Source organism: Macrobrachium rosenbergii, chromosome 3 (assembly GCF_040412425.1).
Source record: "Macrobrachium rosenbergii isolate ZJJX-2024 chromosome 3, ASM4041242v1, whole genome shotgun sequence".
Lineage (NCBI taxonomy): Eukaryota > Metazoa > Arthropoda > Malacostraca > Decapoda > Palaemonidae > Macrobrachium > Macrobrachium rosenbergii.
This window is the reverse complement of record NC_089743.1, coordinates 76,182,102-76,197,266: the sequence shown is the minus strand read 5'-3', so window position 1 is coordinate 76,197,266 and position 15,165 is coordinate 76,182,102. Positions and strand designations below refer to the sequence as shown.

General features: G+C 44.8%; 1 protein-coding gene across 4 annotated transcripts in view; it reads left to right on the top strand.

The window, feature by feature from the left end:
• The first annotated feature begins 277 nt into the window (after positions 1–277).
• The window catches only part of LOC136825825 (kelch-like protein 30), a 123,944-nt gene continuing 109,056 nt past the window's right edge, over positions 278–15,165 (top strand). The window contains exons 1-2 of one of the 4 annotated variants that reach the window (XM_067082780.1): positions 278–388; positions 12,257–12,434. In XM_067082780.1, coding sequence (XP_066938881.1) covers positions 12,282–12,434 — 153 coding nt within the window. In that variant the 5' untranslated portion in view covers positions 278–388; positions 12,257–12,281. The other 3 variants (XM_067082794.1, XM_067082787.1, XM_067082795.1) reach the window with 3 other exon arrangements.

Genomic DNA, 15,165 nt, shown 5'->3' with positions numbered 1-15,165 from the left:
CCGCATAGAAGTGGGAAAAGATGCAGAGAAAGATGTTCAAGAAGGGACTGGCTAAGGAAACTGATAAAAGGAATTATACTAACATAACGTACCCTATCCTAACCTGACCTAGTAAGCCGTGTTACTTAGTCGGGACCTACTAGGCTAGGACGTTAGGTTGGTAGGTAGGTTTTATATATATATATATATATATATATATATATATATATATATATATATATATATATATATATATATATATATATATAGAGAGAGAGAGAGAGGCAATTACCAGCAAACTAAACCAAGCGAGTGAGCATTTACAAAGGAACCTATCCGCTACTACTACTACACTGACACCTGTGTGCCATCGTCTGTCGTTCAACATTCCATTGTTAAAATTGTTTGGGTAATTACATGTTCTCTTGTTAGTCCAGACTTGTGTGGCCTCCGTTGCCTAAAATTCGCAATCAGTTTGTTTATTGAGGTACTCTTAAATTTTATTTTGGCGTAAATCATCCAAGATTGGAAATAGGGCAGGCCAATCTTGGCTGTTGTGCCAGGAAAGATCTGCGCCTGCTGCAAGCTGTTTCTAATACACGTGTGAGTGGGCAATTATATGCGGGGCCAATCGAGAACCCGGACACGTTCCGCCGACGAAAACAAACGAAACTTTTCCTAGAGAGCTGTGTCCTGACATAACCAGACCTTACCCGGTGAATGTCCAGAAGAACTCCGCATGCATAAAGTACCAAAATTAAAAGTAAAATGCAATATTTTTTCATATTTAAAGCGTTTTAGACCACTTCTTATGATGAGGAAGCACCACAATTTTGCTATATTACGCTATGGAGGGGTTGGGGACAGGTATTGTCTAATTATAAGTCAAAAGTCGAAAATCATTCGATGGGGAACTAGTTTTTCTGAGAAACTTACCCTTTTCCGAGAAACATTACAGCAAAACCCATTTTCGAACTAACTCCAGTAAGATTTCGAGGATGCCGATTAGATAATCATTAATATCTCGGATATGGTGAATCTCCTCAAAAAGTGTTCAGAGACAAAGTTTTATTATTTTATATTGTGAAAATTATAGTGTGACCTATTTTCTTATATCTCACCGCGGAGTTGTTCTGGACATTGACCCCTACCCTCCTAACCTGACTCAGGTAGTTCCAAAGGGTGGGGGTGATAACAAGAACCCTCCAAAGTAACACTAAACATCAGAAACAACTATGTTCTGCAAACTACCATGTATTTCTAGGGCAAAATTTTACTTGTTCTTACACGATATAGGCTGCAAACCTTTGGTCATTTACATTAGGAATTACTTACAGTAGAGCTGAAAAAGGCCATTGAACTTTCAAATAAGGTAGTTAGGAGCGCCTACAGTTTAGTTGGCCAAGGCTGTTGTCTGCCAGTTTTCTAGTCTGTACCCACCACCAGGTGGCAGTAGGTTCCGACTAGGAAACTGGCGGACAAACAAACAAGATGGCAGCGGGTCGGAAGCTGATTTTACCATCATTTCCATAACAAACAGACCTGATCTTTCCTGTAGTGCCAGGTCGCGACCTAACCAGATGTAACCTACCTTACCTAACATAGGCGGCGTGTCTAACCTGGTAACGGGATTTGGGGCCCCTGGACCCCAGAAAACCAGCTAACACAATTCGACCAAAATCTTCCTGTTACTCCAGGCCCTGACCTAACCAGATCGGACCTACCTAACCTCACACAAGACGGCGTGCCCTAACCCCCGGACCCCCCTAAGAATTCCAGTAAAATGTGTAACCGTAAATTGATAAAAAAACCCCACTTACCTTATTAAAAATCAGAATCATCGAAAAATGGATGTGTTTACTGCAGTGGCTTTACAACGCCACTGGAAACTGTCACCATGTTTCACCAGACCAACAGTACCTTCTTTGCAGTGGCCAGAAACACCACTGAAGATAACCAACAAGGCCACTCTTCATTAAATACACTATCAATGACTTTTCATCATTGCAAAGCACAGCTAAATTGAGTATCGTCACTGGATTGGCGGCAGCAAATTGCACGTGAGAAGGATGCGACGCGGACAGCACGGTCGACATCTTGGCAAACTGGGAATAGACTGGGCCAGATCTCAGAAAACACACGTGGGGTCGCTGGGTCGCGAGCAGGGTCGGATCTCAGAACTACTTACCTTGGCGAAGTGATTGTGCCCGGGCAGAAGGTGTTACACGGCCTGGCCAACTAAACTGTAAACTACCCAGTAGTTAAGCAGTTAACTACCGTCTGGTAGGCAGGAGTCCCACCTACCCGTACGTAAACATTCCAGTTTGCTTTCAGCCGTCGTGCGGTGCAGACGTGTGGGTAAAAGTTCATTTACGGTCTGAACTCCAGTTCCACATTAGGGGTAGTAATAAACAGTGATTCATCTACACTGTTTCGCCATGTTTAGTACTAGCCGATGGGGTGTCAAATGTATTTTGCCGTGTTTAGTACTAGCCCCTGGGGGACCAAATGTCCCTAAGTGCATTTTGCAAAATTGAAACTTAGAAAAAAATCCTCAGTCATTTACATGTTTTTTATTTTTTATTGTGATAAATATTAGTTTGTAAGAATTATGTATAAAGAATTTTTTTTAATTTTTTTTATGAAGACTCAAAAGATATAATTAAAAATCGAGTAGGGATATTCAGACCAGAAACAAACATTATCTGATATGTGTTCTCCCCTCTCTGCCCTGATTGTCGTCGAGCTGTTTTTTCCTGGTGAGATCTTTCTTTCTTTGTTGTCACTTGATTTATATGTGTTTGTGATATTGATAATGCAAACCCATGAGTCTGACAAGCCTGTTCGTATGGCCGCCTTCCCTCAGCATGTGTGCCCTGGAGTTGGCTGCAAGAAGTGCAGTAATTTACGCTAATATATTGATGTGGATCCTCATGCCCTCTGTACCTCCTACAGGGTATGTGATTGCTCTCGTGATTGCATTTGTGCTGAGTGTTGCCCCTGGTCAGCTGAGCAATGGGTGAAGTTTTGAAGGGAGGAAATGGTATTGGGGGAAGGCTGCCAAGGCTTCGTCTGAGGGTTATATGCCCCCAACTACGCCCTTGGTGGCCAACCCTTCTTCCTCGTTTCTCTCTCCCGGCAATCTTCCCCTTCTGGCTGTCTCTCCTTCATCTTCTTCGCTCACTTCATCAAGTGTGGACCGACGGGGTTGGGGGGGGCAATCAGGATGACCTCTTGGGGGCCTATCCTCACTCTGTGGGCGGGCAAATTTTTCCCTTGGAGTGAGAGGAGTCTCCCACCACTAACCCTACCTGCTTTTCTCCTTCAGGTATGGTTATTGAGCATCTCCTTAGTAAGAAGGTGACAAACTTGAAAGTACAGTAGCTTGGCTCTCCTTTGGGCTTTCAGGCCCCCCATCCCTGCAGGGCCTTCTGTCTCATGGTGAGTGCTCCGATGGTGACCCGCACTGCTCCTTTCCAAGACAACATCCATGGTAACGATAACAGCATTTGCGAAGCTGCCAGTGACTATCTCTACTCACTTTCCAATCCCAGTGACTCCTGTTCCGACATCCCAGCACGCGGTGCCCCTGTCTCTGGGTTTTGCTGTGGCCCCTCCTTTGTACCCCATATGATGGTTCCTACTCCTGCTGCTCCTGTGATCTCAGCTGTCCGGGCTTCTGTTGCTGCTCCACCTGCCCTGGCTGTCCCAGCCACTCCCATTGCCGCTCCTGGTGTTACCGATGCTCCTGCTGCCTGGTCCACACCCGTTGCCCTGGCTGGCCCAGCTGCTCCTGTGATGTCTGCTGCTCCCTCTTGGGTGGTGGACATGACCGCCCTCCTGAAGAAGATGATGAAGAAGAAGTCCCTCCATGGGGCTTCTAAGGGACTGCTTCCCTCCACAGGTGAAGCAGTGGGTCTCTCGTCTGCTCTTCCCAGCCTTTGGGTTAGGGAACCAAATCATTTGCTTCACCCAGGTCTTGTGTTTCAGGAGCCACGGGCGTGCAGACCTTGGTTTGCGCTCCTGTTGCCAGTCCTAAAAAGTCTGCTTCTAAGACTGGTGCTGTTTCAGGTGCTCGACAGAGTCAAGTCACTCCGACTACTCAAGTCTCTAAGGAGTCTTGAGCATCCCGAACCTGTGCCGGAGAGACCTCTTACCATCCTAATTCAGGCACAGGGCAAGAGAAAGAGCCGAGACATGGTGTCTCGGTTCTTCCTGCTGGTGCTACCACCCGTGCTCGGGCAGGTTCCCAACCTGGTGTCTCAGTCCCGAGGGTCCGAACACCTGGAGAGGATGTCCCCTGTCCAGTCTTCTTCTGGCTAGGTTTCAGCCTCAAAGATGACTGAGACATGTCAAGAGGACAGCACAAGTTCTTACCAGCCAGCCGCGCTTTCGACCATGCCCAGCCCCAATCTTGCTGGTGCGATCGGCTCGGGTCTTGTGAACCTCTACGCTCTCCTCGGGACAACGCTTTGCCAAGGCATAGGCGCTCTCCTAGACCTGAGTTGCAGTCATCACCGCAGGTTGATGAACATGCACGGCCTGCCCCTCCTGCTGGTTCTGCTGGCAGGACAGGTGGAAGTGCCCAGTCCTCCTCACCTGTCCCCTCAACCTCCTGGGGTTTTACCGGGAGGTGCGAGACGGACAGGAGGAACCTGGAGAGTCCTCTCCTCAGAGTTAGGCTACGAAGTCCTACATTCCTGGCTCGGTCCTTGGATCGACTCAGTCGTACGGCCGAGTAGTTCAGGATGGATTTTAAGGGTCTGCCGAGGTTCTCCCTCCTGCCGGGAGAGTAGATCGGGAGAACCGCACCCTGGAAGGACTTGAGGGTCCTCTTACTCAGGATGTGGACACCCCTGAAATACAGAGGACCTTTTGCTGTGATCGTCGCACTGATTCGTCAGCACGATCTCGGGGAAGGGGCCATTGCTTCTTCTGTGGATCGTCCTATGTGCCCCGAAACCTTTTGGGGCCCTAAGAAGGAACCAAAGGTTTCGCTGGGGCTGTTGTGGCCCCCGCTTGCTGAGGGGGTGCTCGACCAGGTGAATAATTTTGTTTCTGGGCAGGAGAATTCGCTTTGGTTACACTGGTCAGACAAGCTCCTTCCCCTTCCTCTGCCTCGACAGAAGCGATTCTACACGCCCTCGGAGGGGTCTTTGCTGACCAAGCAGGTTGATCCAGACCTGGCTGGATCTGTGGTCATTCACAGTATCCAAGTTTGCTGCCTCCTCAGGTGCTATTGTCCCTGAAGAGGACTCTGCCTTTGGGAGACTATGCCAGTCTGGTTGTAGAGCCATCTCCTACCTCGCACACTAGATGGCAAACCTGTGGGCGAACTTAGTGCTGAAGAGAAGGGATGCTGTCCTGACTTGGATTTCCAGATAAGTTGGTCCTGAGTCGGCAGTGACCCTAAATAATGGACCATTGCTGGGTTCTGCCTCTCTCTTCTCTAGAGGGTTGGTGGATGCTGCGGTGGACAAGCATTGGGCTGAAGACAGCAACTCCTTTGTCCATCAGGCAGTGGCTAAGACCTCTGGGTCTTCGTGTGCCGGTGCAGCCCAACCTTCGGGTCAGGCTAGCTCTTCCTCGGCCCCTAAGAAGACCCACGCTTCGAAGGGCTCCCGTGGGAATGCCCAGCCTTCTTCTTCTGCCGGAAAAGGTGCGCAGTTGAACCCCTTTCATCCCGCTTTCCAGTTTGGAAACGGGGGCAAGGGGAAGAAGAAGGGGAAACTCGAGGGGCGGCATTCCCCTCCAGCTGCTGCCATTGGTGGGGGTTGCCTGCTGAGCCATTGGGCAACGTGGCAGCGATACAGAGCCGAGGCCTGGGCAGTGGATGTCCTTCGGGAGGGAAATCTACTCCTCTTCGAGTCTCGGTCACCTGTCACCAACTCTCCGGTCCGTCTCCTAACCTATATTCCTGGTTCGCTGAAGAATCTCTCACTTAGGCAAGATGTGCAAGCCATGCTGAGCAAGGGAGTTGTGGAAGTCATGTCAGATAGGCCCCCAGGCTTTTATGGCCGTCTCTTTCTCGTAGAGATGGCAAAATAACTGGAGGGAAAGCAGTCTTAACAATAAATTAAGAGAAATAAAAGAAACTGTAGACCCGTGGCCATCATCCTATCAGAATTGCCGCAGGTTTTCGGTAATGTTGACACGGCTAAGAATTGGTCACACTAAACTGACACATGGTTACCTGATGAGTAACCCCCATGCCCCTATACCTATGTGCGAAATATGTAATGTACAAATAACAGTAAAGCATATTTTAAAGGTATGTCCAAAATATAGAATCCAAAGAGACATTTTATTTAGAAGGTATTCCTTGAAAGATATACTGTCAGAAAATGACAAATTTTCACATTTTAATATTTTAAAATTCCTTAAATTTAATCATTTATATGATAAAATATAAGATTCATTGAATAATTTATAATATATTCCTAATTAACTTTATTAATTCTTAGATTAACATATGTCGCTAGTTTTAATTAAATTCTGAGAGAGGTTAAATAGCTTGTCTAATCCTTCAGGCCAGCCCTAGGAGAGTTAATATTAACTCAGTGGTCTGGTTAAACTAACGTTAAAAAAAAAAAAAAATTAGTTCTAGAGGTTCCGTTTCTAGACTGGTGCTGTGTTGGGTGCTCGTTCATAAGTCACTCCGAGTGCTCAAGATTATACAGTCTTGAGCATCCTGAACTGTTGCTGGAGAGACCTCTCACCATCCCGGTTCAGGCACAGGGTGAGAGAAAGAGACAAGTCATGCAGGTGTCTCATCTTTTCCTGCCAGCACTAGCAAGTGGTCTTTCAGGTTCCCAGCCTGGTGTCTTGGTCCCAAGGGTTCGAGTGCCTGGAGAGACAGGGAGGAGGTTCCCTTCAGAGGTCCTGCGGGACTTCTAAGGGACTGCCTCTCTCTGGAGAGGCAGTAGGTTCTCTTGTTGGCTCTTCCGAGCCCTTGGGTCAGGAGCTGATTCGCATTCTTCTCTTGGGTCTCACGTCTTAGTCCTCAAGTGCGCGACCTTTCTATGCTACACTCATTTTCAGTTCTTAGAAGTCTGCTTCTAAGACTGGTTTAGTGCCAGTCCCTCCTAGGTTTCTTTGGAAGTTGAGAGGAGACCACTCCCAATGATTGTTCTTATGAAATTCCAGAGTATCGCTGAGTGCTCGGATTCCTTGGAATCTTGAGTGCTCGCCGAGCACTCGGATTCCTTGGAATCATGAGTGCTCAACTGGCGAGTTTTCGAGTACCCTGGATTGTGTGGAATCACATGCATTCCCCAAACCAGTACTAGGGAGTTCACTCTCTGGTCTGATTTAGGCACAGGATGAGAGAAGGTGCCGAGTCATTCAGGTGTTTCGACACTATCTACTAGCTCTGCTTTGAGTGCTCGGTCAGGTCCCATCCTCATGTCTTGGACCCTAGGGTCCGAGCACTTGGGGTAGCAGACAAGGAATCCCCCTTTAAGCCTTTCTCTCGAGGGGCTTCGGCCTTGAAGGAGATTAGAGCATGTCCGGAGAACATCGCTGGTTCATGGCAGCTGAGAACCGCCCAGCCCCAGGTCACGTTTGTGTGATTGGCTCAGCTTGCTCACCCTGCCCAGTTCCAGATTGCATTCCCATGATCGGCTCTACTCAGCTTGGCTCGGCGATCTCAGATCGGCCGAATCAAGTTTTTGACTTGATTTGAGTGAACTCTCTGCTCTCCTCAGGTTAGTGCTTCGCCCTGGCATAAGCACTTTCCCTCCCCCATGCTACTGTCATCACCTTGGTTGATGACCACCCACAGTCTGCCTCTCCTGCTGGTTATTCTAGCAGGACAGGTAGGAGTGCTCTTTCTCGTCACCTGTTCTTTCTCAACCTCTTGGTTGTTTTCGAGAGGTGCGAGTCGGACAAAGAGGACTCCGACGAGTTTTGTTTCTTATCAGAGTTCAGCTATAAGGATCTGCGTCTCGGGCTTGGTTTTCAGATCCGCTTGTCGTACGTCCAAAATAGTCAAGGAGGTTTTCCTGGAGTCTGAGGAGGTTCTCCCTTCTACAGGGAGAGAAGGTCGGGAGTACCGCATCCCGGAAGGATTCGAGGGTCCTCTTCTTAGGGATGTGGACACCCTCGTGTTTTGGGGCCTTCACAGAGATCTTGGGGCTGATTTGTCAGCACAAAGATCTCAGGGAAAGGACCACGGTCTCCTCAGTGAATCACTCTTCACCACTTGAAGCCCTTGAGGTTCCAGGGCTGGGGGTTTTCTGGGGGCTGCCGCAATCCTTGCTTGCTGAGGGCTCCTGATCAGATGAATACCTTATCTCTGGGTAAGGAATTCATTTTGGTCAAAACACCTAATCAAGCTCCTTCCCCCTCCTCTGCCTCGTCAGAAGTGATTCTTCTTGCCTTGGAGGGGTCTTTTTGCTGACTAACAGGTTGACCTGGCTCTGGTTCATCCAGATTCGGGTCTCTTGCTGTAACTCCTTGTCGCAAAGGGGGTCCCCCTCTTGCAACAAGAAACAGAGAACCTGGAGGTCACCGCTGTGGTTTTCCTCCAGGCAGTCTCCTGATTGGATCTGTGATCCATCACCCTTCTGGGCCTTGCTTCCTCAAATGCAATCTTCCTACCCAGCACAGACTGTGCCAATCTTGTGGGCATCTTCCTACCCAGCTAAAGGATACTGTCCTGATTTGGATCTCCAGTTTCGTAAGTCCTGAGTCGTCATAAGCCCTTAGGGAATGGTCCTTCACTGGGCTCTGGCTCCCCCTTTCGTAGAGAGTTGGTACGTACCACGGTAGACAAGGAACGTGCCAAGACAACTGCCTTGTCCGGGCAGTGGCTAAGACCTTCGGATCTTGGTAACCTACGGCCCAACCATAGGGCAGGCTATACTTCCTGGGCCCCTAAGAAGTACCAGGTTCTGAAGAGTGCTAGTGGGAACAACCAGCCTTCTTTCTCTTCTTAGAAAATGTGCATACGTGTGTGTTTTTCAACCCTCTTTCCAATCGGAAACAGGGCAGAAGGAAGTAGAGGAAGTGAGAACGCTTGGAACGGTGTTCCCTTCCTGCTGATTCCTTGGTGAAGGGATGCCTGTCGAGTCATTGGATTTATTATGACAGCAACATAGCCGAGACCTGGTAGTGGATATCCTTCAGAAGTACCTGCTTCCCTTCGGGTCTTGGCCACCTTTTATAAAACTTCCGTTCCATCTCCTCTCCTGTGTTCCTGGCTGCCAACTTGGCTAGAGCTAGTCATCTTCGGTCTCCTCTTGTCGCTGCAGAAGCTGTCTTCTCAGGGGCAGCTTCACTTTTGTTCTCTTCAGTGGAGAATGAAGGTGGTCTACTTCCAGTCCTTAATCCTTCCTCTCTCAAAGGATGAGGGAATATACAGTATTCTCCTTGTGACATGCTTCTGTTCTCAGATGCACCTATCAAGGAATAGGTGCACGCCTGTAAGACCGTTGTCTTCAAGGTGTGCGACCATGACGATAAGTACCTTCTCATCTCACCCTGGAATTCAAGGCAGTCTTTCTGGCCCTCCAAGAGTTTCAGGATCAGTCTTTTGAAATACTCAGTAGTGTTGTTGAGCAGCAACACAACAGTACCCAGTCAGTCCCTGGTTATCGGCGGGGGTTCTGTTCCAATGGCATGACTATAAGCGAAAATTGCCAATAATCAAAAATTGGTGATTTTCGGCGCCGATAACCAGGTGTTAGTGCCGATAAGTGGAAATCAGCATATATTGATGCTGAAAATCACAGATTTTCATTGCTAGACAAGCCCCATAATACCAGATCACCAATACCGAGCCCACTGATAACCGGGAACTGCCTGCAGTTGCATATGTCAACAAACAAGAGGGTCTTGTTTCCCTCCTGTTGCTTTGGTTGACATTTCAGGTGCTTGAGTGAACTCTGATGCACTCTGTAGAGCTGTCAGCCAGATACATTCCAGGCACTGGGATGTACTGGCAGGCTAGCTCAGCCTCTGGCATCGAGTGACAGGGACAGAGTGCTCTCTTCACTCAATACTTCACGGAGAGGTTGCTCGACTTGAGGGCTCCCTATCATCTTTCTGTTTGCCACCAGGCACAACAAAAGTCTGCAAGTCTTCTGCTCCTTTGTACCAGACCCATGGGCCACTACAGTGATGCATGCTGACATTGTGGGACAACCTCAACGTCTTCGTCTTCCCACTGTATTTGTCTAATTCACAAGGTGTTCAGCAAAGTGTTGTTCACCTCGAATTTAAGATGAATGCTGGAAGACTTTGCCTTATGCCCTGACCAGCTCTACCTCTGAGGCACCGAGAAGAGTTCCTTGCTGACCCAATCTTCTATGTCAGTGACACTTGAAGTGGTTCCTCAGGCATTACAGTCCGCGTGCCTTCACAACTAGAGACTATCCGGGTTCTCTTGCAATCATAGGCTTCTCGCCGAGTGGCAATGGAGATAGCTGGATATCTCTATCAAGCCTCTGCAGCAGTACCCAGGGATTGGAGCTGTCTTTGCTGGTTGGTGTTGTTGATGGGACTTTTCCTCTGAAGGTAGCCCTTTTCTTCTCAGTCAAGATTTAGCTACTGATGAGAAGCTTCAATCGGTATTGCTCTCCTAGGGACCTCAGGCCCCTGTGCGGCATGTGACTCTCGTTTAGGGTTCCTGTCTCTTGCTCTGCACGCCCTTGCGACAGTCATCAGACAGAGATCTAACTCTCAAGACTATCTCTCATCTCGCCCCAGCATTGGAGAAGAGGATAGACAATCTTCAGGGACCTTCTTTGCTGTGAGCATTCAAGGGATGGGGACCAGTAGCTCGATTCCATCTCGAATGTTGTAGCGAACTCCAAACCCGTTGACACTTGTTGCCAAGTTCGAGTCCTTCATGATCCTCCCCCTTGGACTTTGTAGTTGATGATCCAGATCAGTCAGTGCTTTGTCCTGTTGGGGTGCTGTGGTACTTTCTGAAGAAGACTCAGCATCTCTAATGGATATTGACAATTTTCCGCTAGTACTGAGTTGCCCAAGCATGAAGTGTCCAAGGACACGTCTTTCTTTCTGGCTTCTTGAGACGATTAGAAGGGCGTACTCTACAGCTGATGATGGTGACACCTGTACACTCCACCTGAGAGCTCACAAAGTCAAAGGCTTGGTTCATCCCTCGCATTCCAGAAGTATTTGTCAGCCTGAAAGCAGAGATTTGGTCTTATCAGACCACATTTATGTCTTTTTATCTTTAGGTTTTTGCCCACAAGTCTTTGGAACCCCTTTTCCTTGACCTGTGGTGGCTGCTCAACAAATCGTTTTCTTACCCAGCCCCTATAAGAGGACAGGTAGCACCTTGCCTAAGGTTTGCGGTTCTGAAAGTGAGAGGGATTAAGAGAGTGAGTGGCCTCTCCTCCTCCTTCCTCATCTCCTGTGTCATCCTTGGGCAGAGAATGGGACTAAAACCGACACTTGCTGGAACTGGCATCTGATGCTGTAAGCTTAACATCGAGCTCCCGTTCTATTTTCTTTCCTAGAATCATAGAGAATCCCGCCTCCTTCCTCTTGCAAGGAGGAAGGAGACCTGGCAATAAGACAAACCCTGTTCTGGTTTTTGCCTTTTCCCTCCAACTCTTAAGATTCTTCCTAGCCTGTTTTCATATGAGTTACGATTCCTCACTCAGTTGAAAAGGTCCAGAAGTCTGACAGTTGATCTTGCGGTTCCTGTACTCCGGTCAATATGTCAGAGGCACGTTACTCCTCCTCGCTCTTTTGACCAGGAGGAGTAGCCCAGATATGCAGAACTCCAGTCGGTTCAGAGACCCACTCAGATTCCTCCCTCCAACCAGTGTCTTCCTAATGTAAAGGACCCATGGTTTGCATATTGTGTAGGAACAAATCACAGTTTTTTAGAGTAAATTGTATTTTTCCTAACTATATAACCTGAGGTCCTTTACATTACATTTACGCCCACCTCATGCGACCCCTTAGTATGAAACCTGGACCGAAAGGCAAATTGGAATGTTTATATCCGGGCAGGCAGGACTCCCGCCTACCTGACGGTAGTTACTGCCTAACCACCTTGTCCAAGAGTTTAACAACTGTTTCCAGCTTTGCTGTAAGCAATTCCTAATATAAAGGACCTCAGGTTTGTATAGTTAGGAAAAATACAATTTACTTTAAAAAAAATTGTGATTTTTAAGAAATTAAATAACCAAAGTTGTTAACTGGTTTTGTTATAACAAGCGGTGGCATTTAGAATTTGCCATATTTAACCAGACTGCCATGTGATTCTTTGATATTGATAATGAAAAACTTCCTGTAGGTCTGAAACCTTTGAAGTATTAACCATGGATGGAGAAACTAATGAAGTCATAATCTTGAAGGCGGATGGCTACCAGTTCCCCTGTAACAAAAAAAAGCTGATTGCATCTAGTGACTATTTCAGGGCCATGTTTTCAAACAACTTCAGTGAAAAAGACAAAGAGGTTATAATGCTAAAGGTATGTCTTTTGTATTTTATTTTTTGCATGTTTGGTTAATTCTTTTTAACAAAAGTAAAGGCATCCTTTTACCATGAAGCAACCATGAGTTGATATTGATGCTGATAATTTGGGGAAGCTGTAAATAGCAAGTACAGTAAACCCCCTGTATTCACGGTCTCACTATTCATGGACTCACCTATTCGCGGATTTCTCTGTGGAACATATATGCACATTATTCGCGGAAAATTCGCCCATTTCCAGTATTTTTCACTGAGAAATATTCACTAATTACTGTATTTTCATGACTAAATGCACTTTTTGTGATAAAACTATTAAAATACTCAGGTTTAAGCATTTTTAGAAGCCTTTTTTTTTGTGTTTAAAAAACGATCAAAATAGATAGTTCTAAGTGTTTTTAGAGGGGTTTTCAGTATTCGCAGATTTTAGCTATTCGTTGGGGGTTGCGGTACACATCCCCGGAAATACGGGATGTTTACTGTAATAGGAAATGGCATGCTGGGAAACTTTGGGCACAGTTGTTATTTGCTTTCTTCTTAGCAAATTTGAATCATTGGTTTTCCTCCAGATCTTCTCTGTCAAGTATTCTGCCCCTTGGGAAACTTCTCATAAAGCATTGTCTGTTGTACAAAGTATAAAACAGGCCAGTGATACTGATCTTTACTTGTGCTAATATCTTCCTTCATTACCACTTCATTGGAGTTGAAGTTACCTGTAATGTGATCTTTCCATTTAACCCTTAAACGCCGAGCCTCTATTTACAAAAAAACGTTTCCCATATGTCGTGGCGTTCGGGAGTTACAATGAAGCGGTTGTTTTTTCCAAAAATCACAGCACGCTTAGTTTTTAAGATTAAGAGTTCATTTTTGGCTCATTTTTTTGTCATTGCCTGAAGTTTAGTATGCAACCATCAGAAATGAAAAATATATCATTATCATATAAAAATATTGAAATATATGACAGCACAAAAATTTTTAGTATATAATTTATACAAATCGCCAGAGCAAAACTGTTAAAGCTAACAGGTTATTTTGTTTTTTCTTTATGTATTACAAATTGCGATGATTTTGTATATAACAAATTGTAAAAATTATCAAAGCAACACAATGAAAAATATTTCACAAAATGATGCATGAATTAAATACTTGTCTGATGGACGTGAAAAAAAATTTTTTCAAATTCACCATAAATCGAAATATTGCTAGAGACTTCCTGTTTGTTGAAATATGAAGCTAATTGATTGAATATTACTAGACTGTAAAGTGTTTTAGCTTATAATTACAGTTTTTACCATTTCGGTCGAGTTAAAGTTGGACCAGAAAGTGAATTTTTTCTATTTATCGTGATTATATAAAAGTATTTAAAACTGATAAAAGCTACAACCATGACTATTTTTTGTTGTATTGTACATGAAATTGCGCATTTTTCATATATAAAACTTATGTAACAACTAATGTTAAACGATGCAAATATTACGATTTGGAACGATCTAAAGAATTTCTTGAGATGTTCGGTCAGTTACGCATGTAAGGAAAATGTTTTTTCAAAATTCACCATAAATCGAAATATTGTGCTAGAGACTTCCAATTTATTGCAAATGGTAAATGATTGAATATTACTGATGTAAGAGTTTTAGCTTACAATTGCGTTTTCGACCATTTCGTCGAGTTAAAGTTGACGTTGTTGAAATTTTGGCAGTTATCGTGATTTATGAAAATATTTCAAAACTGGATAAAAGCTACAACCATGAGTTATGGCCTGTTGTATTCTACATGAAATTGCACATTTTCATATATAAAATTTTTGTAACGACTAATGTAAAACGATGCAAACATTACGATAACGTGACGAAGAATTTCTGAGATGTTCGCCGAGTTACCACTGCAGACATAAGGGAAAGTTTTTTTTTTCTCTTCAGAAATTCACCGTGAATCGAAATATTGTGCTAGAGATTCCAGTTTGTTATAAAATGAAGGTACATGATTGAATATTACTAGAATGTAAAGAGTTTTAGCTTATACCGCGTTTTTACCCATTTCACTCAGTTAAAGTTGACCCGAAGGTTGAAATTTTGGCAGTTATCGTGATTTATATGAAAATATTTAAAACTAATAAGCTACAACCATGAGTTATTTTCTGTTGTATTCTACATGAAATTGCGCACATTTTCATATATAAAAACTTTTATGTAACGACTAATATAAAACGGTGCAAACATAATACGACAACGTGATGAAAGAATTTCTGGCACGGATGTAAGGAAAAAGTTTTTTAAAAATTCATCATAAATCGATATTGTTAGAGACTTCCAGTTTGTGGCAAAATGAAGGTAAATGATTGAATATTACTAGAATGTAAGATTTTAGCTTGGTGCGTTTTTTGACCATTTCGGTCGAGTCAAAAAAGTTGACCGAGTTGAAATTTTGGCAGTTATCGGTTTATGTGAAAATATTTCCAAACTGATAAAAGCTACAACCATGGGTTGTATTTTGCTGTATTTACGATGAAATTGCGCATCATTTTCATATATAAAACTTTATGTAACAGTTTAATATAAAACAGTGCAAAACTACGACAAAATGACGAAAGAATTTCTGAAATTTTCAGCGAGTTACAGCGGGCGTAAGGAAAAAGTTTTTAAAATTCACCATTAATCAAAATATTGTGCTAGAGACTTCCAATTTGTTGCAAAATGAAGGTACATGATTGAATATTACTAGAATGTAAGAGT